Source organism: Ornithorhynchus anatinus, chromosome 11 (assembly GCF_004115215.2).
Source record: "Ornithorhynchus anatinus isolate Pmale09 chromosome 11, mOrnAna1.pri.v4, whole genome shotgun sequence".
NCBI classification, from domain to species: domain Eukaryota; kingdom Metazoa; phylum Chordata; class Mammalia; order Monotremata; family Ornithorhynchidae; genus Ornithorhynchus; species Ornithorhynchus anatinus.
The window spans coordinates 2,178,839-2,201,694 of NC_041738.1; the positions used below are offsets into that span (position 1 = coordinate 2,178,839).

At 58.8% G+C, this 22,856-nt stretch overlaps 2 protein-coding genes across 6 annotated transcripts; both read right to left on the reverse strand.

Annotated features, from left to right (window-relative positions):
* Positions 1-482: 482 nt before the first annotated feature.
* On the reverse strand, positions 483-3,470 carry PGAM2 (phosphoglycerate mutase 2). Its single transcript, XM_001516029.5, has 3 exons — positions 2,964-3,470; positions 2,476-2,656; positions 483-686 (listed from the first exon to the last, which is right to left on the reverse strand). Exons 1-3 carry the CDS (start codon positions 3,375-3,377, stop codon positions 517-519), a joined length of 765 nt encoding a protein of 254 aa, XP_001516079.1. The 5' UTR covers positions 3,378-3,470; the 3' UTR covers positions 483-516.
* Positions 3,471-4,436: 966 nt separating this feature from the next.
* POLM (DNA polymerase mu) lies at positions 4,437-10,072 on the reverse strand. Of its 5 annotated transcripts, none has more exons than XM_029074437.2 (11): positions 9,761-10,072; positions 9,166-9,337; positions 8,943-9,038; positions 8,690-8,860; positions 8,524-8,595; positions 7,112-7,232; positions 6,648-6,780; positions 6,371-6,473; positions 5,463-5,711; positions 5,276-5,359; positions 4,437-4,796 (listed from the first exon to the last, which is right to left on the reverse strand). In XM_029074437.2, the coding sequence occupies exons 1-11, from the start codon at positions 9,955-9,957 to the stop codon at positions 4,737-4,739; spliced, it is 1,458 nt and encodes a 485-aa protein (XP_028930270.1). In that variant the 5' UTR covers positions 9,958-10,072; the 3' UTR covers positions 4,437-4,736. The 5 variants fall into 5 exon arrangements, with proteins under 5 accessions (XP_028930270.1, XP_028930269.1, XP_028930268.1 ...); XM_029074436.2 differs by having other exon boundaries at positions 4,437-4,799; XM_029074435.2 differs by having other exon boundaries at positions 4,437-4,968.
* Between the last annotated feature and the right edge of the window lie 12,784 nt (positions 10,073-22,856).

Genomic DNA, 22,856 nt, shown 5'->3' on the forward strand with positions numbered 1-22,856 from the left:
GAAGCGGCGTGGCTCAGTGGAAAGAGCACGGGCTTCGGAGTCAGGGATCATGAGTTCGAATCCCAGCTCTGCCACTTGTCAGCTGTGTGACTGTGGGCGAGTCACTTAACTTCTCTGTGCCTCAGTGACCTCATCTGTAAAACGGGGATTAAAACTGTGAGCCCCACTTGGGTCAACCTGATCACCCTGTATCTACCCCAGCGCTTAGAACAGTGCTCTGCACAGAGTAAGCGCTTAACAAATACCAACATCATTATTATTATTACCTGAGCCTCCCCCGGCACACCCTGGGGTGTCCGGCCTGAACTGGGGCCGGGCCCGGACCCCGCCTTGGACCTGAGCTCCGGCCGGGGTGGTTCCAACCTCCTCTGCAAAGAGACCGTCCGACCCCCGGGTCGGACCACAGCCCCCCGCCCCCGCCGTTCGACCTGCAGTCCCTGCGGCCCTTCCAGGTGAATGTGGCCAGAGCTCCGAGGCAGAGGCGCGGTTGGAGCTGAGCTGCTTTATTGGCCAGCCTCACTTCTTGACCTTGCCCTGGGCGGCCACGGCCTCCATGGCCTTGCGCACCGTCTCCTCGTCCCCGAGGAACTGCATGGGCTTGGTGGGCTTGAGTGCGTCGTCTAGCTCGTAGACGATGGGGATGCCCGTGGGAAGGTTCAGCTCCATGATGGCCGCGTCCGACAGACCTGAGACCCGGGGTAAGGGGTTGAGGGAGGGGGAGAGACAGAAGCAGGGGTGAGCCGAGCTGACGCGGGCGGGGCCAGGTGGCCGCACGAGGAGTTGGCCCACGGGTGCACTCTCAGGCCTGTTGGTGTCCTCTGTTAACCGGTTGTAATCCAACAACCTGTCAGCCCCAAATTGGGAGGAGAGTTCTGGCTCGGACCCCCTCTGAGAAAAAAGGCTCATTCCGGGTAGGAGGGCGGTGATCCGGGCCACCGCTGCTCCCCGCCCATCCCATATGTGTCTACGTAATATACACAACAACCCTGCCTCACGGAACAGGGATAAAGGATCTTTCCCCCCGCTCCATCCCCTCAAGAGTAAGAGGAGGCTGGGTGCTGCCGTGGTGTCACTGAGTCCCACCCCTTAACTGGTGAGCCTGGGCGAAACCTGAGCCCTCTGGCTGTCCACCATTCCCTCCGCCCAGAATAGCAACGTGACCTCCAGCCCTCTGCTGTCCAGCTGCACCCATGGAGGCAGGGCAGTCCAGCCCTCTCGTGGCTCCTCCAGAGAAGGAGGAGAGGCCCGGCCTGCCTGGGACCTCTTGAGCACTAGTTTTCCATCAGATGCCATAGATGCAGGTCGTGTCTGTGTACATGGGACAGTGAGGGACAGTGGGGGACTGTCAGGAGCAGCGAGGGCACGGATCCAACCCGGGGCCCAGGAGGAAGGGGCAAAGAAAGGAGAAAATAACCTTTTACGGGGGAGGGGAGCCAGTATGGAAGCAGGCAAAGATGGGAGAGGAAGGAATGGGGAGAAGAAGAGTCCTCACCTCAATTCAAAACCACTTGGGAGGAGCTGATGCCCCTGAAGAAGAGGGTGAGGGCAGCATCACCCACCCCCAAAGCTGGTCGGAGCGCAGCCCGGTTCTGAAGTAAGGGAGGCCCCTGGCATTGCAGGGCTGTAAGTCCTGCTCTGACTCAGTGATCCCCACCCCAGAGGATTCTGGGGAGATTCAGGCACTTCTTCCTGGGCTGCCTCAAGGACTTGAATCCCAGAGAGTCTCGGGACGACCTGGGACCCCTCCCCACCCCCTTGGGGAGAGGCTGAAACAGGATCGGCCTCTTGGAGGGTGGGGGGAAACCCGAAGGCAATGCCCCCCTTTCCCGCTCCTTGACACCCCAACGGGCAGCCCGAGGGGAAGGTGGACCGGAGTGAACGAGGGTGTCCTGAACCGGGGCAGAAGCCACGCTGCACCACGCCTTCCACAGGCCCTCAAAGAGCTTGTCCCAGCTAACCCAGGGTATTTAAGGGTGGGGCAGGGGCCCTGCCTGGGAGAGAAATCTCCCAGATCCCCCGTGGAAAGAGGAAGGGCCTTGCTCTGGGATCTCTGGTTTCCCAGGGAGCTCACTAGGGCACATGCCGCTGAGGGCTACATGCCTGGCGCAGGGCCTCCCCAAAGGTCAGGGTAAGCGATAGTCAGGTTCAGGCTGTCCAGCCCCCAAACGGCGGGGACACGAAAGGCCAGTCTTGTCCCGGGCAAGCCCCCCCTGCGCCACCAGAACCCTTGAAGCTATGAATGGTTCGCCCCCGAGCCCGGCCCTTCATTCTCATGGCGAGGGGTGGATTCTCTCCCACCCAGCCTTCCCCTCTGTGGACCCACCAGGGACTGATAGGAGAGGAGAGCTATTCTTGCCTCTCTTAACTTCCTCCTTAGGGCAGGGAGAGATCCCGGAGCCAAAGGTAAAGATCCAGGCCCGAAGGGACCACCCGGAAGAAGCGGGTCAGCCGTGGGCAAGAAGGGCAGGGCCTCACCTTCCAGGTGCTTGACGATGCCTCGGAGGCTGTTGCCGTGGGCCGCGATGAGCACGTTCTTCCCTGCCTTGATTTGGGGGGCGATCTCATCGTTCCAGAAGGGCAGAGCCCGGGCGATGGTGTCCTTCAGACTCTCGCAGGTAGGCAGCTCCCCTGGCTTCAGGCCTGCGTATCTCCGCTCCTGGAGGATGGCAGGGAGTAAGGGGCACCAAGCAGGGGCCGATCCCACCCACCGCCACAGAGTCCAGAGAGTGGACTGCGTGTGGGGGACGATGACGAGGGACCCACACCCCCAAGGGGCTCCTGTCCCCACTTCTCTTTCTTCCACCCGCTCACGCCAGGCTCGCCCTTGAGTCAGCCTGGGGCTTGCTCGTTTCGGAGTCCCTGCCCTGCCCCTCCGAGAACCCTTGCAGGGGCAGAGCCACAGGTGGACTGAGACCTTAAGATTCAGGATCCCAAATCGGCGAGCCGGGCCCGCCGACACTCACCTTGCTGATGACAGCGTGGAAGGGGTGCTGATCGTCCATGGGGGGCGGGGGGATGTCGAAGGAGCGGCGCCAGATCTTCACCTGCTCCTCGCCGTGCTTGGCTGCCGTCTCCGCCTTGTTGAGGCCGGTGAGGCCTCCGTAGTGGCGCTCGTTGAGGCGCCAGGTGCGTACCACGGGCACCCACATCTGGTCCACGCCGTCCAGGATGGTCCAGAGCGTGCGGATGGCACGCTTCAGCACCGAGGTGTAGCACACGTCGAACTGGTAGCCGGCGGCCTTGACCGCCTGGGCCCCTCGCCGGGCCTCCTCCGCCCCCTTCTCGCTCAGCTCCGCGTCGAACCAGCCGCAGAAGCGGTTCTCCTGGTTCCACGTGCTCTCTCCGTGGCGCACGATCACCAGGCGGTGGGTCGGCATGGCGGCGCCGGGCTTGGGGGGCGGAGGGTAGACCTGGCCGTTCGGGACTCTGGTGGGGCTGGGCCAGTTGAAGGAGGCGGGGACGGCCGCCGGGCCCGGGCTCCCCACTTTATAGCCTCCACGGCCCCACCCCCCACCCAGCCACCGGCTAATGGCCATTCTTCCTGGGGGATGGGCAGCAGCAGGTGGCCAGTGGCAGCCCAGGAGGCGGGAGAAGAGAGCCGGCCCTCGAAATAGCAGCCGGGGTGGCCGGTGACCGATGACAGGCCCAAAATTAGCTCCCTGCCTCCCGGCCCTGCCCCCCGCCTCCCCTGGAGACGGGACAAGGTGCTGAATTGCGGTGGTGGGAGGGTTGGACGTGGAGAGAAGAAAGCTTTTTTCGCAAAGGCGTGGGAAAGGGATACCGTTACCTCGCTGCATAGGGTGCGATGGTCCTCCAGCCCCCCTTTAGAGTCAGACTGGGAAGGGGCAGACAGTGGAGCGCGAGGGGAGCTGGGGACTAGGTGGGCAGGAGGAGCAAGCCACGGGAAAACCTCTTTGGGAACAGACTGGAGGCCCCCAGAGGACAGCAGACAGGGACCAGGCCTAACTTCATGGGCTCCCCTTGCCCCCTTTCCCAGAGGGGAAGCAATCATGGTGTTAGGGCCCCCCTAACCCCGCGCTGAGCGTTCTCTTCAGCTGTTGCCTGTATTCACCTCATGGAGAGATCTCTCCTCTCCCCGTGCTGAGCCTGCCCATCCTGAGCCCTCAGACCAACCCCCTGCCCAGCCCTTGCCGTGGGCTTCTTTTTCGTGCATGGGCCAGGCAAGACCCGGGGCTCTTGTGGCTGCAGAATTACCTCCTCTGTTTTCTCCGCCGCGTTGGCTAATAGCCGTAAAGTACCAGTGCCTGTCCTGCCTCCTGAGCACGAGTGCAAGCTTCAGGGCCCACCCTCTCTTTCTCTCACATTTCTCCTCCCTTCGCCCAGCTCCTAGCCCTGCGTCCCAGGGAAAGGGCAGGGTAAGGCAGGGCCCGGGGGCAGAACGTGCTCCTGGAGAGCCAAGCAGCCAGCAGCGATGCCCTCTGAAAATAGACCACTCTTTATTCTCCTTCACCATAGCTTGGTGGGCATCAGTCCCAGACGAACCAAAGCGTCAGTGCAGTTGGGCCAGGGTGGGGCTAACCTCTGAGGACCCCAGCGTGAGGGCCCCCGGCAGTCATGGATTGGGGAAGCACATTGTAAGTCTCTGCTCCTGGGGGATGCGTGTGCCAGGAAGGCAGGGTGAGGGGGGTTGGGCCCTGCAACCCAGGCTGGCCGCTGTCCCAGGCCCCATGCCTACCAAGTCACCAGGTCCGGGGAGCGGAGAACAGGCAGGTGACCTAGGAGTGGACCGGCAGTGCTGGGTCGGCCAGGATCCCAGCAGGGGCCCAAAACAATCCCTGCTGGAGAGGAGGAGAGGGCCCACGTCAGACTGCGTCCCACCCTGTCCCCACCTGAGTGTTCCCCCTGTAGCCCCTGGCTGGACTGTCAGGCATTTCTCTCTCCTGGTGGGATGAACTCGAGCCCCAGGTGTCGGAAGATCTCTTCCTCTGAAGCCGCGGGCAAGAATGTCTTCTAGGAGAGACAATGCCCCCCGTTTTAGAGGCTGGACTTCTTTGAAAAGGTCCCGGGGCACAGACTACAGCCCCTCCCCACCCAAAAGTTTTGAACTGGCCACCTGAGAGGCCCTGGGCCAAGTGGGAGACGCAGGGCCGGGAAGACCCAGCTGTTAGGGGCTGCCCACCCACTCATCTCGAAGGGAGGGAGGGGCCCCGTGCCAGCTCTGCCCCTTTGCCCAGGGAAGACAGGCAGGTGATCTGGGGCGTGAGGATTTGGGTCAGTTTCCAGCTACTCCATCCCTTCTGCCTCAGATCCGTACCTTTTCCGGGTCATACAGGCCGTGGCTATTCAAGGTGAGTTTCCGCTCCTGACGGCTAAATCTGCGCAGCTCTCGCTCAAAGTGCTGTGGGCACAGACCCCGGCCCGAGCACCCATTAGTTCCCAATCGCTAAACTGGGATCTCCCTCCTGCCACCCCCACCCAACCCCGGACTCCTGTCCCGGTACCTGGGAGCCGGTCCAGCCAAGCAGGGCGAAGGGGAACTGGCTGGCGGGGGTGACCACGAGGTCCACCCTCACGGCCTTCCAGTCCCGGGGGTGTCCACGGCTTGCGGCCCCCGGGGGCGGCCGGGAGATCCGGAGGATGGAGAAGCATCGCTCGAAGGCATCCATGGTGTTGGTCGGGCTGGTCAGCCGGGCCATGGCCTTGGGGGTGCGGTAATGGTTCTCCTGTGAGTGCTGGTACAAGACCAGGCCCTGGTGGAGTGGGGAGAGATTGAGAGAGGTGGGAGGTTTGGGGAGTGAGGGGGTGTACAGAGAGCCAGTGAGGCTGGCTACCTACCACTCCAAGCACTAGCCACTCCCAACAGCTGGATATCCCAGCTTCAATTGACACAGCTCTCCCTCTAGCCCGTAAGCTCGTTGTGAGCAGTGAATCTGTTATAGTGTACTCCTCCAAGTGCTCAGTACAGTGCTCTGCACACAGTAAGCGCTCAATAAATACAACTGACTGACCCTCTGAAGCCCCAGAGCCAGGAATGAATGGGGGGGTAGGGGGTCAGGCAGAGAGACCCTACTGAGGTCCAGAAAATCCTCCATTCAACCCGGCTTGGGGGGCAGGGAGCAAGTCACCAGAGGGAGAATCGGGGATGGAGAGGGGAAAGTGAGTCAGGGACGTGGGGTGGTCTGTGCTAGATCACTAGAGGGAGAGTCTGGGATGGAGAGGGGAGAGTGTCCACCCCAAACCACGAGAGATGGTATCCCGGGGCGGGCAGCTAACAGACGCTTCCTCCAAGGGTTCTGCTGCCGCTATCAGAGAGCGGGTCTTGGGACCAACTGGGGGGTTTGGGGTGGAATGGGGGGGTGCATTGCTCAGCGCCTCATCCCTAGGTTCCCCGGGCAACCCTGCCCCACACCTGACTCTCCAAGCGGCTCATCACGTCGGGCAGTACCCCCGCCTCCCGGCCCTCTTCAGGGTGTGTGATCAGGAAGTCGATGTCGTGGCCGTGCTGCTTCCCCCTGAGGGAAGGGCGGAGGGAGCCTCCGGTCAGTACTCCCCGAGGGACCACCACCATCTGCTGCTCCCGGGGGAGCATCCCCACAGAGAATCCGAACTCAGGACCCTGGCTGCCAGGGAGCCAGACGCAAATGGGCAAGGGATGGGGGGACGGGGAAGGGGAGGGTTCCCTTTACCTCCGGAAGCCCCCAGTCAAGATGATCTCGGCTCCAGGGAGCACCTGCCGCACGGCCTCCTCCACCACGCGGCGCACGGCTTCCACGTCACTCAGCTCAACCGGGGTATTGAGGTCCTCGTAATGCTGGAGTCCTGCGAAGCCCCCTCCCACTTTCAGCCCTCTAGGCCGGGGCCGGTCTCGGACGGCAGTCCCAGTTCCAAGTATCGGCGGAGTGAGCCCCTCTCCCCGGCACCTCGCTGAAGGCCTTGGGCGCAGCACCGCCCTCTCTCAGGGCCTCAATTTCTTCATCTATAAAACGGACACGGGGTCCCGCTTTTCCCCGAGGCCAGAGGTTTCTCCGGCACTCGTGTTCTCATTTCCTCCATTGAAAGTGGCTGGGGCACCTACCGGGATTGGGATGAGGAATAACGGAGGGCCTTGAGGGCCCAAGCCCAGCTCCCCCCTCCTCCTCCAGCGTCTCACCTGCTTCCTGACTCCGGGTCAGTCTCTTGCCCCGCTCCCGGAGATCCCCCAGGGTCCGCAGCCCCTCGCGGTACCACCCGTCAGCAGTCTTCACCCCAACACCGAAGATCTGGGTGAAAAGCTGGGGTGGAAGGGGGAGGGGCCGTCAGGGTCGGCTTCGGCCATTCGGACCGAAACCCTCCGGCTCCGGTCTCTCAAATCAGTAGTATTTATTGAGTGCTTACTACGTGCAGAGCACTGTACTAAATGCTTGGGAGAGTACGATGCAACAGAATAAGCACATTCCCCGCCCATGAGGAGTTTACAGCTTGGGGGGGGAGACAGACGTTAATACGAATGTCCCCTCCAAGCAGATTTCCCCTTTCTCCTCTTGGTCTGGACACATCATCTGGTCAGTTCCAGCCTGACCACAGCCCCCATCCCGTATGACAGCAGCAAATTGAGAGAGGGAGGGAAGGGCAAATCCGGCCCCATCCGCTCAGCGGTGCCCACGGGGAGACAGACGCCCTAGGCGGGGAGTCTCGCCGGGGCCAGGGCCTCGGACGATCCCTCTTTCCGTTACTCCACCCAAGGCGGTGGGCAGAACCTCCGACCTCCGCACTGCGATCACAACTCAGGAGCAGAACAAGGGCAAGGGGCTAGTGGGGTCAAAAGCCTAAAGTAATGAAACCTGGGGCTGTTGCAGGGGTGACGGCCAGGCAGCATCAAAGAGAAATGGAGAAGTGACAAAAGAGGGCCGGGTGTGGGGATGCTGGGACAACAGGCTGGTGGCGAGGGGACTTGGGGGAGGAAGCATGACCACCCCGACCTAGCAATAATCTAAATGTAGGGAAGCGGTATGGCCTAATGGAAAGAGAACGGGCCTGGGAGACAGAGGGCATAGGTTCTAATCCTACTTCCACCATTTGTCTGCTGTGTGACCTTGGGCAAGGCACTTTGCTTCTTTGTGCCTCGGTTCCCTCATCTGTAAAATGGGGATTAAGACTCTGAACCCCATGAAGGACAGGGAGAGTGTCCGACTGGGTTAACTTGTATTTACCCCAGTGTTGGGCACGTAGTAAGTGCTTAATACTATAATAATAATTATTTTGAAACAATATGCTTTGTCCCACTCCTGATGACCCCTGGGGAATGATGAGAGGGGAATCTGCCTCCCTCCCTGCACCCCAGTTTTTCCCCTATACCCCCTGACTCGATCCCACATCTGATAGAGTGGTTCTGCACCCTCTAGATACAAACTCGATGTGGGCAGGAATGTGTTTTTTTTATTGTTGTGTTGTACCGTTCTGAGTGTTTAGTACGGTGCTCCGCACACAGTAAGTGCTCGATAAATACGATCGAACGAACGAGGTGGGCACGGGGAGGTACTGGACAGAACCCGGTGGGATCGGGGGCCGCCGGCCCGCACGCACCTTCATGGCCTGGAACCTCTCGGACCGCCGCACTCCTTCCACCTCCTGGCTCGCTCCGTCCTCCAGCACCTCCTGCCCCGCCGGACAGACGGTGAGTTGGGGGCGCCGAAGGGGTGAGTGGGAGACGTGGTGCCGCTGAGCGCCCACCCCTCCCCGGGCCGGTTACCTGGATGACTCTGCAGGAATGGGCTCCGCAGTAGGGCAGCCCCTCCAGCTGGCTCGGGTGGGTCAGGGGACCCGACAGGGCCTTGAGCACGGACGCCGCCCGGCGGAAGGCGAGGCCGCGACCCTCGCTGCCCTCGAAGGCCGCGGCCTCGGCGAGCGTCTCCAGAGCCTCCTGCGGGACACGTGCGGGTTGGGATGGGGGGGGGGCGTGGATGGGGGTCCGTCGACACCCCGCCCCCAGGGGCCGCGTTTACCGTGAGACGTGGGTTGTGGTGGGTGAGGGGTGTGCGGCGCTGGCAGGCGTAGGCTGGCATGGGGTCTGGGCCGATCTGCGCCCTGGGCGGTGGCACCTGGAGAGCAAAGGTGCCCCACTCCGCTAAACCCGCTTCCCGATGCCCGCCTGGGTCCGAGGTTAGGAGAGCGCATCCCCCAGGCCCGAGCCCCCACCCCATCCCCGGCCCGACCCCTCGGGCTCACCCCCAGCCGGTGTCGTCCTTCCACGGGGACGGGCCGCCCGGCCGCCATGCAGTCGGTGAACCAGCTGATGTCCAGCAGGAGCGGGGCCCCCGCGCCCCCCACCACGCGCTCGGCCCAGCTGGCTGCCTCCGCAGCGGAGTTGCGCTCCAGCACCACGTGGGTCACCGCCGGGCTGGGCCGGGGAGATGCCGGGTGGGGAGGGGGTCGGAGGGCCCCCCCCAAAACCCCCAACCCTCGCCCACGGCGGGTGGGAATAATAATAATCACGTTGGTATTGGTTAAGTGCTGACTATGGGCCGAGCACTGTTCTAAGTGCTGGGGGAAGATACAGGGTCATCAGGTGGTCCCACGTGAGGTTCACAGTTAATCCCCATTTTCCAGATGAGGTCACTGAGGCCCAGGGAAGTGAAGTGACTCGCCCACGGTCACCCGGCCGACAAGGGGCAGAGCCGGGATTCGAACCCACGACTCCCCAGCCCGGGCTCTCGCCAGCGAACCACGCCGCCACAAATGTTCCCTGCCCCACGGGAAGCTTCACGGCCCCCGGGCCCCCGAGGAGGCGCCCCCCACCACCCCGGCCCCGACCCCTTCGCACCTGTAGACTTCCTCCACCCGGAAACCCTTGGCCCGGGCCAGCCCGGTGAGGAAGGCCCGGCGGCTCCGGCCCATGCGCCGCTCCACCAGGTACAGGGTCACCCCGGAGGGGGAGGAGGAAGATGGGGTGCAGGGGGCAAGAGGGGGACCCGCCTGGACCCCCGCGCCCCGACCCCGCCTCCGGGGTCCCGAGGCCATGGCTCCCGGCGGGAGGAGGCGAAACGCAGAGGGATGGGGGACGGTGCTGGAAGGGCAAAGGGAACCACTGGCCCCGCGGCAACGACTCACCCCTTTCCGACTCCTCCCCAACGACGAGGGGGAGGCCTCGCCCCCCATTTTAGGGCAATCCGGGAGCCCCGCCCCCTCCGGCCCCGCCTCCGCGGGCCCCCGGTTGGAGGGGGAGGGAGGGCCAGTGCTCTACCCGCTTTCCCCCTTTCATTCAGTCGTATTTATCGAGCGCTCACAATGCGCGGAGCACTCTGCCCCAGCCGCCTACCTCTTTTGTCATCTTGGATCAATCTCTTAACCTCAGTTTCCCCGTGGGGATTAAATTGCTCTCTTTTTCCCCTCACTGTGAACGGAGTGGATTGAGTGGAGGGAGCCCGGGCCTGGGAAAAGGAAAGTCATGGGTTCGAATTCCGGCTCCGCCGCCTGTCTGCCGTGTGACCTTGAGCAGGTCGCCTCACTTCTCCGGGCCTCAGTGACTTCAGCTGCAAAATGGGGATTGGACCCGTGAGCCCCACGTGGGACAGGGGCTGTGCCCGATCCGATTTGCTTGCATCCACCCCAGCGGTCGGTACAGCGCCTGGCGCATAGTAAGCGCTCAACAGAATCCCACGATTATTAACAAATATCACGATCTTTATCATTCAGCACCGGCTCTTCCAACTACGTTCCTGCAGTCACCCAGCGTGTCCCGTATTTTAAAGGTACAGCTGTGGTCGATGGAGAGTTCAAAGAGCTGACTCCCGATGATTTTCAAGGGAAGCACCTGGCACTTTTCTTCTCCCCTTTGGATTTGTAAGTGCCTCCTTTATCTCGTCTTCTAAGTGGGTCATCATTATTTACCGTTTTACTTCACAAAATGTCTTCATGTGACTAACTCTCCCCCGTTTAGACCGTGAGCCCGTCGTTGGGCAGGAATGGTCTCTCTCTGTTGCCTGATTGTCCATTCCAAGCGCTTAGTCCGGTGCCCTGCGCATAGTAAGCGCTCAGTAGCCGGGTGTCAGCTGTGTGATTTCGGGCCGGTCACTTCACTTCCCTGGGCCTCAGTGACCTCATCTGCAAAATGGGGATGAAGACCGGGAGCCCCACGTGGGACCACCTGATGACCCTGTATCTCCCCCAGTGCTTAGAACGGTGCTCTGCACATAGTAAGCGCTTAACAAATACCAACATTATTATTATTATTATTCATCCATTCATTCAATCGTATTTTTTATTAATAATAATGATAATAAGGACTGTGCACGTAGTCATTCATTCAATCGTATTTTTTATTAATAGTGATAATAGTGAAGGACTGTGCCCGGATTCATTTATGGGACAACCTGATCACCTTGGATCCTCCCCAGCGCTTAGAACAGTGCTCTGCACATAGTAAGCGCTTAACAAATGCCAACATTATTCGTAGTAGTAGTAATAATAATAATGTTGGTATTTGTTAAGCGTTTACTATGTGCAGAGCACCGTTCTAAGCGCTGGGGAGGATACAGGGTAATCAGGTCGTCCCACGTGAGGCTCACAGTTAATCCCCATTTTACAGATGAGGTAACTAAGGCACAGAGAAGTGAAGTGACTTGCCCACAGTCACACAGTTGACAAGTGGCAGAGCCGGGAGTCGAAGTAGTAGTAGTAGCGTGGCTCAGTGGAAAGAGCCCGGGCTTGGGAGGCTGAGGTCAGGGGTTCGAATCCCGCCTCTGCCACTTAGCTGTGTGACTGTGGGCGAGTCACTTCATTTTTCTGTGCCTCAGTTACCTCATCTGTAAAATGGGGATTAAAACTGTGAGCCCTACGTGGGACAACCTGCTGACCTTGTATCTACCCAGCGCTTAGAACAGTGCTTGGCACATAGTAAGCGCTTAACAAATACCAAATTATTATTATTCTCTGTGCCCCAGTGACCTCATCGGTAAAATGGGGATTAACTGTGAGCCCTACGTGGGACAACCTGCTGACCTTGTATCTACCCAGCGCTTAGAACAGTGCTTGGCACATAGTAAGCGCTTAACAAATACCAACATTATTATTATTCTCTGTGCCCCAGTGACCTCATCGGTAAAATGGGGATTAACTGTGAGCCTCACGTGGGACAACCCGATGACCCTGTATCTCCCCCAGCGCTTAGAACAGTGCTCTGCACAGAGTAAGCGCTTAACAAATACCAACATTATTATTAGATAGGTTTGAAGGCATGAATGAGTGTGATTACGGTGCTGTGCGCTCGGCGGATGCGAAGGGTCGATCGAATAAACACCTTGCAGTTCCGACAAGTCGCCACCAGGGGCCGCCCTCGCCCCGAGAACGGCTGCAGCCTGCTGGTCTAATAATAATAATAATAATAATAATGTTGGTATTTGTTAAGCGCTTACTATGTGCCGAGCACTGTTCTAAGCGCTGGGGTAGACATAGGGGAATCAGGTTGTCCCACGTGGGGCTCACAGTCTTAATCCCCATTTTACAGATGAGGGAACTGAGGCTCAGAGAAGGGAAGTGACTTGCCCACAGTCACACAGCCGACAAGTGGCAGAGCTGGGATTCGAACTCATGAGTCCTGACTCCAAAGCCCGTGCTCTTTCCACTGAGCCACGCTGCTTCTCATAATAATTTGGTATTCGTTAATAATAATAATGTTGGTATTTGTTAAGCGCTTACTATGTGCACAGCACTGTTCTAAGCGCTGGGGGAGATACAGGGTCATCAGGTTGTCCCCCGTGAGGCTCACGGTTAATCCCCATTGTACAGATGAGGGAACTGAGGCACGGACAAGTTAAGTGACTTGCCCACAGTCACACAGCTGACAAGTGGCAAGTTAAGCGCTTACTATGTGCAGAGCACTGTTCTAAGCGCTGGGGGAGATACCGGGTCATCAGGTTGTCCCCCGTGAGGCCCACGGTTAATCCCCATTTTACAGATGAGGGAACTGAGGCACGGACAAGTTAAGTGACTTGCCCACAGTCACACAGCTGACAAGTGGCAAATTAAGCGCTTACTATGTGCACAGCACTGTTCTAGGCGCTACCCGCTGGCCCGGCCGTGGGGAGGACCCCGGCGGGCTCCAGGATCTTTCCTCTCCTTCCCTCCCTCCCCGGAGTCAGGAGACTCCTCCGCTCCTTCCCCTCAGCACTCTGCTCGTTTGTCTATATTTTTATTACCCTATTTATCTTGTTGATGAGGTGTCCGTCCCCTCCATTCTAAATCGTGATGGTGTTGTCTTGTTTTTGTCCGTCTGGCTCCCCCGTTTAGACTGTGAGCCCGCCGTTGGGCGGGGATGGTCTCTCTCTGCTGCCCGATTGTCCATTCCAAGCGCTTAGTCCAGTGCTCTGCACCTAGTAAGCGCTCCGTAAATACGATCGAATGAGTGAATGTCCAACGGCGGCGAAGCCGCATCCGTCCCCGCCCGGAGCCCCTGGCGGACCCCTCCCCGCCCACGGCTTCCGCAGCCTCCGACCCCTCCCCCTCGGGGGGCGGTGATCCATCCGGCCCACCGGATTCCCGACACGCGTGGCCACCCCTTCTTGGTACCCGGGCCCTTCCCCCGCCCCCGCAACAGGCCATGGGGCAAAAGGGGGTACGACCGGGAATCCCCCATCCTCCCAGCACACCCTCCCACACATTGTGGTTTTTCCTGCCGCCCCCCCCCAACGGCCCGAAAGTTTCCGATTACTCCGGTGGCGGCGGCCGAGATGAGTTTGCATTTTTCTGAGCTGATTCTCACCGTGCCGTTTCCTGTCCACTGAGCCAGGTCCCCCCCCGGGCCGCCCCCGGCTTCATGGGGGCCTGAAGGCCCACCCGGCTCCAACCCTTGGCCATCAAGACGGCTCCTTGTTCCTATAACTCCCTCCCACACACTCGCACCCCTGCCCCATGCCGGGTTCCGGGGCATGTTAGCCGGGGGAAGTGGGGGGGGGGTCCAGAAGGACGCTGAGAAAAACGGAGAGCAAATTCAGAATCAGATCCAGATCCCGTCCTTCGCCACCTACCATCCAGGCCTAGGCCGGGGCAGGACCCGAGCCCGAATCCGGTCACTGACCTCTGACCTCCAGGGGCGTCCCGACCGTCATTCCGCTGAGCCCCCGGCTCCTCGAGTGGGGGCAGTGGATGGTCAGGTATTCACCCTGACATTCCTGCAATTTCCCCGTCACACACACAGCCCCTTCTGCCCATCCCGCCCCCTCAACCTCCAAGACCCTGACCCAGTCCCACAGGCCCTCAGGCCCTCCTAGCTGCTGATGCCACAGTGCCACTGCAGGGAGTGGGGCGGGCGACAGTTCAGTGGGGTGGGGGGGGTCCGCCAGGAACACGATCCCCATCTCACCGGTTGCTGTTGAGCTTCCTCCCTGTTCCCCCTGATGGCGGCAGCCCTAGAACCAACCTCCCCCATCCGTGGAGATGGATGCCGTGTCCTAGGGGGGCACACTGGAGAGAGAACTGGAATCGGGGCCCAGGGAGCCGGGTTGGAGGGGGAGGAGGGGTCTGAGTGGCAGAGAGAACAGGGCCAAGAGGGGCTGCCCGGATATATGTAGCCAGGGACCTTTGGTTACTGTCAAGGCCGCAGGGAATTTGGCCAGCTGGGTCGTGGGGCCACTCAGCCCAGGCTTCCGAGTCACCAGGCAGACGCCCAGATCCCGGCCAAGTTAGTACAACCTCGCCTTCGCCAGCATCCCGGACCTCTGACTTTCTGCACCGACCATCAGCGTGGGGGGACACCGACACCGGAGGCGATGCTGTTTGGTCGATGACTCATGTCCCGTCTCTCCTAGCCACCCCATCCTGCACAGCGGGGGTGAAGTGATTTCTCCCGCAAGACCGTCGGAACCACGGTGGCCAGTGGGAATTAGCGGAGTCATCCCGACAGGATCTGGCGAGGTTTAGGTTGGCAGGATGGAGAGGTAGATGAAGAGGAGCAGAGACGACAGCTCTCTGCCCGGCGTCCCTCGGCGCTCCTCAAGCACGGGGGAGGATTAAACTCGGCAGGCACATCTGCCCAGACCCTGCTAGCACCCAGCGGGGAACCTATCAGTCGGGTCCACGTTTTTCTGGCCGAGACCTCCCTGCTGCCCCACAGACGAGGGAAGGAAGCCAAGGTGGTGGTTCCGGGAGCAGCGGCCGCTCGCCGTGGACCGTCCCTTCCCGTGCACCAGGCCCCCTGCACGCCCCACCTCGGGGAGAGGAATCACAAGCAGATGGGAGTGGCCTCTACGGATCCAGGGCAGGGTCTCGGTATTGTGTGCAGAGAACTGAGCTGGGTACCTCCTGGTGCGAGCACTGAACTGGACACCCACTGTGTGTAGAGGGCAGAAGAGATGTGGTCCTTCTCCTCTCTGCCCCAACTCCCACCACCCCAAGGAAGGGACTCCGGGCGGCCTTTGGCTCTGACTAGGCCGGAGTTGGGCCGGAGAGGAGGCCGGAGGTGGTTAAAGCGGAGTCAGCCCCCTGGAGAAATACTTCTGTCACCCTCTTCGCTCCCGGGACCGGGCAGTGAGGCGGAATGGGACTCGGGTGAGGCCGGCTGGGAAGGACCAGTGGACGACGGTCGGACCTTCCGGACAGAAAGACACCGGGAGGCTGGGCCCGCCGGTCAGATGGACAATGAAGCCGAAGATGCTTCTCCAAAACATTCAAGTTTCGAAATACAGAAAATTGCCACATCGCATCCCCCGAGTCTCTGTGGGCACGTGGGACTGGTCTACTTCCAGTGGCTGCTAGAGACTCGGTTGGTCCCGGGCCCGGAGTAGGGACGCCAGCCAACTCCCAGCCCCTCCAGTGAGCTCACTCCCGGCCCGGCCGGTTGGCCCCCGCCCCGCCTCCTGGCTGGGCTCCGGGCTGGGCCCCTGTCCCCGTTCTCCCCCCCACCCCAGCCCCCAACCCCCCCCTGCCGCCACCGCCGCCAGCTGGGGGTTGGAAGGAATTCGGGCCGAGCCGCTCGCTCAGCAGGCTGAGGCCCGGGGGGCGGGGGGCACCGCGGCAGCGGTGGAATGTGCGGACTCAGTCTCCTGCCAGCCAGGGCCGGCCGAGATCCCCGCCCCCCGCCCCTCGGACCCAAACGGCCAGACCCCGTCAGCCCCCCGCGGCGCCCGAGCCTGCATTCACACTTGGCTGCCTCAATGCAGACGAGGGGCCTGGCGGCTCCTACAGACCAAAGCCCGCCCCCTCGGGCTCCCTTGGGAGCCTGCTCGGCGGAGGTGTTGGAGGGGGTGACCCCACTCTGTGCTAGTGAACCCCGCCAAGAGCTGCGGGGGTTTGGTGGGGGCAGAGAGGCCTTTCATGATAGAGGGCATCTGCTCTGTGGGGGCGATGGGGCCGGTGACCCCGGAGGTCCAGCTAGGGGGGTGATGCCATAACTCCCGCCGGCCGCCTGGGCTGGACTCCAGTCCCACTACCCTCTCTCCTGGGCTCTGCCCCTCCCCACCCCCATCTGCTTCCTCTTCCCGGCATTGCTCTCAGCGCCCCCCCCCCAGCAAAGGCTCAGCTCCAGCACCCCCCAACCCTCGTTGGCCCCGCCTCTCCCCCCCCCCGGCTCGCTGGGCCGGGGGGCGGGCTAGGCCGGGCCGGTTGCTCGTTTTCTGGATTGGGGTTTCATTTTCCTTGTTTACCCCACTGTGGGGACACTGTGGGTGGGGCAGGAGAGGGTGAGCGGGGCTCTGCTCAGAACTCATTTTTCTAAAAAAAAGTTCAGTCCACGTCTCCCCACTCCTCAGCAATCTCCTGTGGTTGCTTATCCACCTCCGCATCAAGCAGAAATTCCTTACCATCAGCTTTAAAGCATTTAATGAGTTCGTCCCCTCCTACCTTACCTCCCTGATTTTCTACTAAAGTCCAGCCCGCACACTGCGCTCCTCTAACGCCAACCTACCAACTGTAGCTCGAACTCGCCGCCGACCCCTGGTCCAAGTCCTCCCTCTGACCTGGAGCTCCCTTCCCCTTCATACCTGGCAGACCACCACTCCACCACGTTTGAAGCCGTCCTAAAATCACATCTACTCCAAGAGGCCTTCCGTGACTAACCTCTCATCTCCCTTCCCTATCCGCTTTCCTTCGGCGTCACCCATGTTCTCGGGTCTGAACCCCTTAAGCACTTCGAGTCTCTCCCCGCCTCAGCCGCACATCACCCCTAAGCACTCTGATACTTTGATTCTCCCCCCACCCCAGCCCCACAGCACTTATGTTCATATCTAATCGATCAATCAAATTTATTGAGCACTCATCGTGAGCAGAGCACTGTGCTAAGCCCTTGAGAGAATACAACTTAATAGTATCGGTAGAGAGCTTACGGTCGGGATGGGGGAGACAGACATTATTACAAATAACTAAATTACAGATGTACACAAAACCCAGTTCAAGGGTGACCCAGAAGGGAGTGGGAGAAGAGGAAATGAGGGCTTAGAGAAGGTCTCTTGAAGGAGATGCGTTTTTAAGAAGGCTTTGAAGGTGGGGAGGGTGATCGTCGTCAGATTTGAAGAGGGAGAGCATTCCAGGCCAGAAGTAGGACGTGAGCGAGGGGTTAACAACAAGATAGATGAGACTGAGGTACAGTGAGTAAGTTGGCATTAGAGGAACAAGGTGTGAGCTCTAATAGGAAATCAGGGAGGTAAGGTAGGAAGTGGCAAGAAAATTGAGTGCTTTAAAGCCATATCCTTATACGTTTCTGTTTCCTCCATCTGTAATTTATTTCAATTTCTGCCTCCCCATCTAGACTGTAGGCTCCTTGTGGGCGTGGATGTTGCCTAACAACTCTATCGTATTCTACTCGCCTAAGTGCTTAGTACAGTGCTCTGCACACAGCAAGGGCTTAATAAACACCACTGATTGATCAACTGATTGAATCCCTCCCTCAAACACTGGTTGAGCCCCTCGGTCCAGTCTGCAGAGGGGTGGGAGGGTTCAGGGAAGAGGGCCAAGCTGGGCCGAGCCGGGCCAAGTCAGACAAGGAGAAGGGGCGGTTTCCAGGGCTACAGGTACCCGCTGCCATCAGGAGCAGTGGGCCCGCCCAGGGCTGTCCAGAGAATGCTGTGCCCGTGTGGCCTGGTCTCTGCCAACTCTTGTATTGTACTCACCCAAGCGCTTAGTACATTACTCTGCACACAGTTAAATGCTTAATACCATTGACTGCCAATGGCTTGGGCCAATCTAGCCCCTCCTCCCTCTTCATAATCTCCCTTCAAAACTTCATTACAGTATTTATTAAGCACCGTGCCAAGCCCTGATGCAAGATAATCAGACGGGACACAGTCCTTCTTCCCTCTGGTCTCACAGTCGAAGGGAGTACAGGCATTTTATCTCCATTTTCCAGGGGAGAAAACAAGTTCCAGGTTAACCGACTTGCCTGAAGTCACACAGCCAGTGGCAGAACCGGGACTAGAACCCGGGTCTCCTGACACGCCATCCCTGAACCTCGATCTACTCAGAGATTGAACACTTTTGGCTTTCCATCTCAGCCTGCTGGGATGGTTTAGTTGCAGCCTCCCGCCTCCTCGTCCAGCTGTGAATTTATTAGTCAATTATACTTATTGAGCATTTACTATGTGCAGAGCATTGTACTAAATGCTTGGGACAGTGCCTTACAACAATAAACGGGCACATTCCCTGCCACAACGAGCTTTCGTTCCCCCGCCTCCCCATGGTACTGCCTTCTTAACTGCTGGTGCCTCAGTGTCAACCCTATCACCTCCTTGGCACCCGGGACCTCTGCTTTGTTGGGGCTTGGAAGTGCTTCTTTTCACTTCAGCTCAGCTCACACCCTCAAGCTGCTTGGCAGCACACTTGTGTCCATCCTCACCCAGGGCCCCGCCCGAGGAGGCCAGGTTCTGTTGCAACCACGGCTGGCTCGGACACGTGGAAGTGATGCCGTTCCAGGATCTCACTGAGCGCGATGCCGTACTGCTGTCCCATGCCCAGGATGGTTCTTGGGGACACGGATGAAACTGCCTAAAAAGCTGGCTGGGCCCTCTGGCCTCTCAACCATAAAGGAGGTTGGATGCCGCTCCAGGCTTGTAGGTCTTTAATCCATCGATCGATCGATCGTACTTATTGAGCGCTGCGTGCAGGGCCCCGTACAGAGCGATTGGGACGGTACAACACAATAGAGCAAACACATTCCCTGCCCACGGTGAGTTTACTTTAGTTTGATGTGAGGCTAGAAGACTTGTGATTGCCGCATCCTGTTTGTCTGCCTCTCCAAGAGGCACGTGGGTCTTCTTGATTCAGTTTTCTACTTCTCTGTCAGTCATGCATTGTCAGAAAGGAGGTTGCATAGGTAGAGGAATCCAGGGGAACCATTAAATTTGGGGGCCCATAGAGGTCAGTCTAAAGGCTTGGTTTCCTCCAGTCACATGGAGGTGTGCCGAAGCCCAGTAGACCACCGCCGTCACCAAGTTCAAAACCCTCCTAAAATCCCACCTCCTACATGCCTTCCCCAGTTAACTCCCATCAGCCATCTTTACACAATCGCATATTTATTTTTATCCCCCTTCGGCAGTCGTGGACATACGTAGAATCAACTGCACGGTCCATTATTGATTCTGATTACTTGTAATATTTTATGTTTTGACGGGCATCTGTTATACTTTACCGAAACATTAGAAGAGTGCTCTGCACCCAGTGGGGGCTTAATCAATACTGTTAGTACTAAGCTTTGCGTTTGTTCGGGTAAGGGTAGCTGTGCCTCCAGAACCCAGCTATCAGCTCAGAGCAGCTCTAGAGTGACTCTGTCAAAGACCTCTGATGCTGCTCTGAGCCTGTTTATCTGGAAGGATTCCTGGGTGTCCTCATCACACACCGCTCCGCTCCTCCTGATCCTCCAGTGGCTACCCATTACCCTCTGCACCACATAGAAACTCCTGATCACTGGCTTTGAGGCTTTCCACCAGCCATTCCTATTTTTATTTTTTTTATTTTTTAAATATTCCTATATTTTCATACCAGCCCTCTTCACACACTACTCTTCACACCTCACAGCTCGTCTAACCGTACTTCACGCTTGACTCTTCCCACCTTGATCCCTGGCTCACATTGCTCCCCCAGCCTGGATTCCCTCCTCTGTCAAATCCTCAGGTCACTGCCCTGCCCACCTTCAAACCCTCACCTCCTCCAGGTGGTCTTCCCCTGTTGATCCCTTATACCCCAGCTCTGACAACCCAGTGGTATTCATTAAGTGCTTACTATGTGCCAAAAACTATAATAAGCACTGGGTTAGATACAAGATAAATAGATTGGACACAGTTCCTGTCCCACATAGGGCTCACTGTCTAAGTAGGAAGGAGTAGAATTAAATCCTATCCCCATTTTACCGATGAGGAAACTGAGGCACAGAAACTTTTGATTTGCCCAAGATCTCACACAGGAGACCAGTGGCGGAGTATTCAATAGTATTTAATGAGCGCTTACTATGTGCAGAGCACTGTACTAAGCGCTTGGAATGAACAAGTCGCAACAGGCGGAGTAGGAGTAGAACCTGGGTCCTTCTGACCCCCAGTCCTGTTCACATTCCATTAGGCCACACTGTTTCTCACTTCTATCACATCCTAAATTGTGAAGGCAAAGATTGGATGGTACGAGGCTGGATATGCCCCACTAACCTGCCTGACTCTGACAGGGACAGGAGAAGTGTCGGGCAGGTTACCAGCAGGGCAATTCCGACTCCATCAACCGTGATACCACTGAGGCAGAGCTAAAGATCTTGGGGAACTTTCTGTGGCAGTCAAATCTGCTTGTAGATTGTGGACACCACTCTGCTGAAGGGGGAGGAGGCAGATTCTAGTGGCAAGAGAAGGAGCGGGACTTAGTGGTAGAGCACCAGGCTGGGAGCCAGATGGACCTGGGTTCTAATCCTGACTCTATTTGTCTGCTGGGTGATTTTGCACAAATCACTTCACTTCTCCGGGCCTCAATTCTCTCATCTGTAAAATGGGGATTAAGACTGTGAGACCCGTATGGGTCAAGGACTGTGTCCAACCTGATTTGCTTGTATCTACCCCAGTGTTTATACATTGCCTGGCACAAAGTAAGTGCTTAACAGATACTACTATTATTATTATGGCATGAGAAAGACCCCCGCTAAGTGACCTCGGGCAAGTCACTTACACTCTCTGGGCCTCTCTTTCCCCATATGTCCGCCGTCGACCCCTGGGCCACGTCCTCCCGCGGTCCTGGAACGCCCTCCCTCCTCACCTCCGCCAAACTGATTCTCTTCCCCTCTTCAAAACCCTACTTAAAACTCACCTCCTCCGAGAGGCCTTCCCAGACTGAGCTCCCCTTCTCCCTCTACTCCCTCTACCGCCCCCCCTTCACCTCTCTGCAGCTTAACCCTCTTTTCCCCCATCTCCCTCTGCTCCTCCCCCTCTCCCTTCCCATCCCCTCGGCACTGTACTCGTCTGCTCGACTGTATATATTTTCATTACCCTATTTATTTTGTTAATGAGATGTACATCGCCTTGATTCTATTTAGTCGCCATTGTTTTTACGAGATGTTCTTCCCCTTGACTCTATCTATCGCCATTATTCTCGTCTGTCCGTCTCCCCCGATCAGACCGTAAGCCCGTCAAACGGCAGGGACCGTCTCTATCTGTTGCCGACTTGTTCATTCCAAGCGCTTAGTATAGTGCTCTGCACATAGTAAGCGCTCAATAAATACTGTTGAATGAATGAAAATGTAAAATGGGGATGTGATTTTAGGAGGGTTTTGAAAGTGGGGAGAGTGACGGTCTGTCGGATATGAAGGGGAAGAAGGTTCCAGGACAGGAGAATGCGGGTAAGGAGTCAGCAGTGAGACAGATGAGACTGAGGTGTTCTGCGCATAGTAGGTGCTCAATAAATACCCCCGATGGATCGATTAACCCATTCGTATCCCAGAGCTTAGCACGGTGTTGTTGTGAAGTGTGGCGTCCCAGTTGGCGGAGAGCTACGGGACCTGGTCCTATCCCAGAGGCCACAACTGACCTTCAGGGGGCTTTCCCCCAGTGTCTCTAGGAGTTCTACTCGACGTCTGTGGCCCGAACACGGGTGACCCGGGTACCGGGGGATTGCACGGGAGGGGGGGGGGGGGCGGCGAGGGGGAGGGGGACTGGTTCACACACACCCCCAGGCAAGGATTTCAACTGGAGAGCCTGCAGAAGGGTTAAAACCTCCAAGTCACATTTTATGCTTTGCTGGGAGCGGGGAGGCGGAAACCTGACCTCAGCTCCTCCAGGCTCCAAGCACAGCACGAGGACGGTCCGCTGCTGCCCCTTCCCCGCCCCCCCAGCTGAGAAGCCCAGGGGAGTTAATGACAAACAGCTGCTGGGCCACCCTCCTCTCCGCCTCCGCCAAGGGCCCGTTTCCACCTGACTGGTCTCCGAAAGCTGGCACGGAAGGGGCAGCGCGGCCGGGTCTCTGAGCCTTCCCACTTCTCGCGGTCACCCTGGCAGGACGGGGACGGGTCACGGGGGCCAGTCCGCCCCCGCGGTGGAGCAGAGTTTGCAGGTTGACCCCTCCGTCCCTCCCCCAACGCCCCCCGACTCAGGGGTTGCAGGAGGGGCGCTCAGCTCAGGGTCCAGGTGGCCCTCAGCGGCCTAGGGACGCGGGCGGGGGCCCGGGCCTGAAGCCCCTTGGGGTGGCACCTTCCTCCAGCCCCTTGCTCTGAAATGGGCCCGCCCCGAGGTCAGGGTCGACTCCCCCCTTGCTCGGGACCGCCAGGGTGGGGCCCAAATTCTCAGCGCCCCGGGGAGGAGGGTGGACACCGGACGGTCAGATCTGCCGCAGACCCTTCTTCCTGGGGGGTCGGGGGGTTTCAGACCGGCAGGGCAATTCTGACTTGACCAAGCATGGGACCACTGAGGCAGAGCTAAGGATTCGGGGGAACTCTCCGTGGCGGTCAAATCCGCTCGGAGATCGTGGAGTCC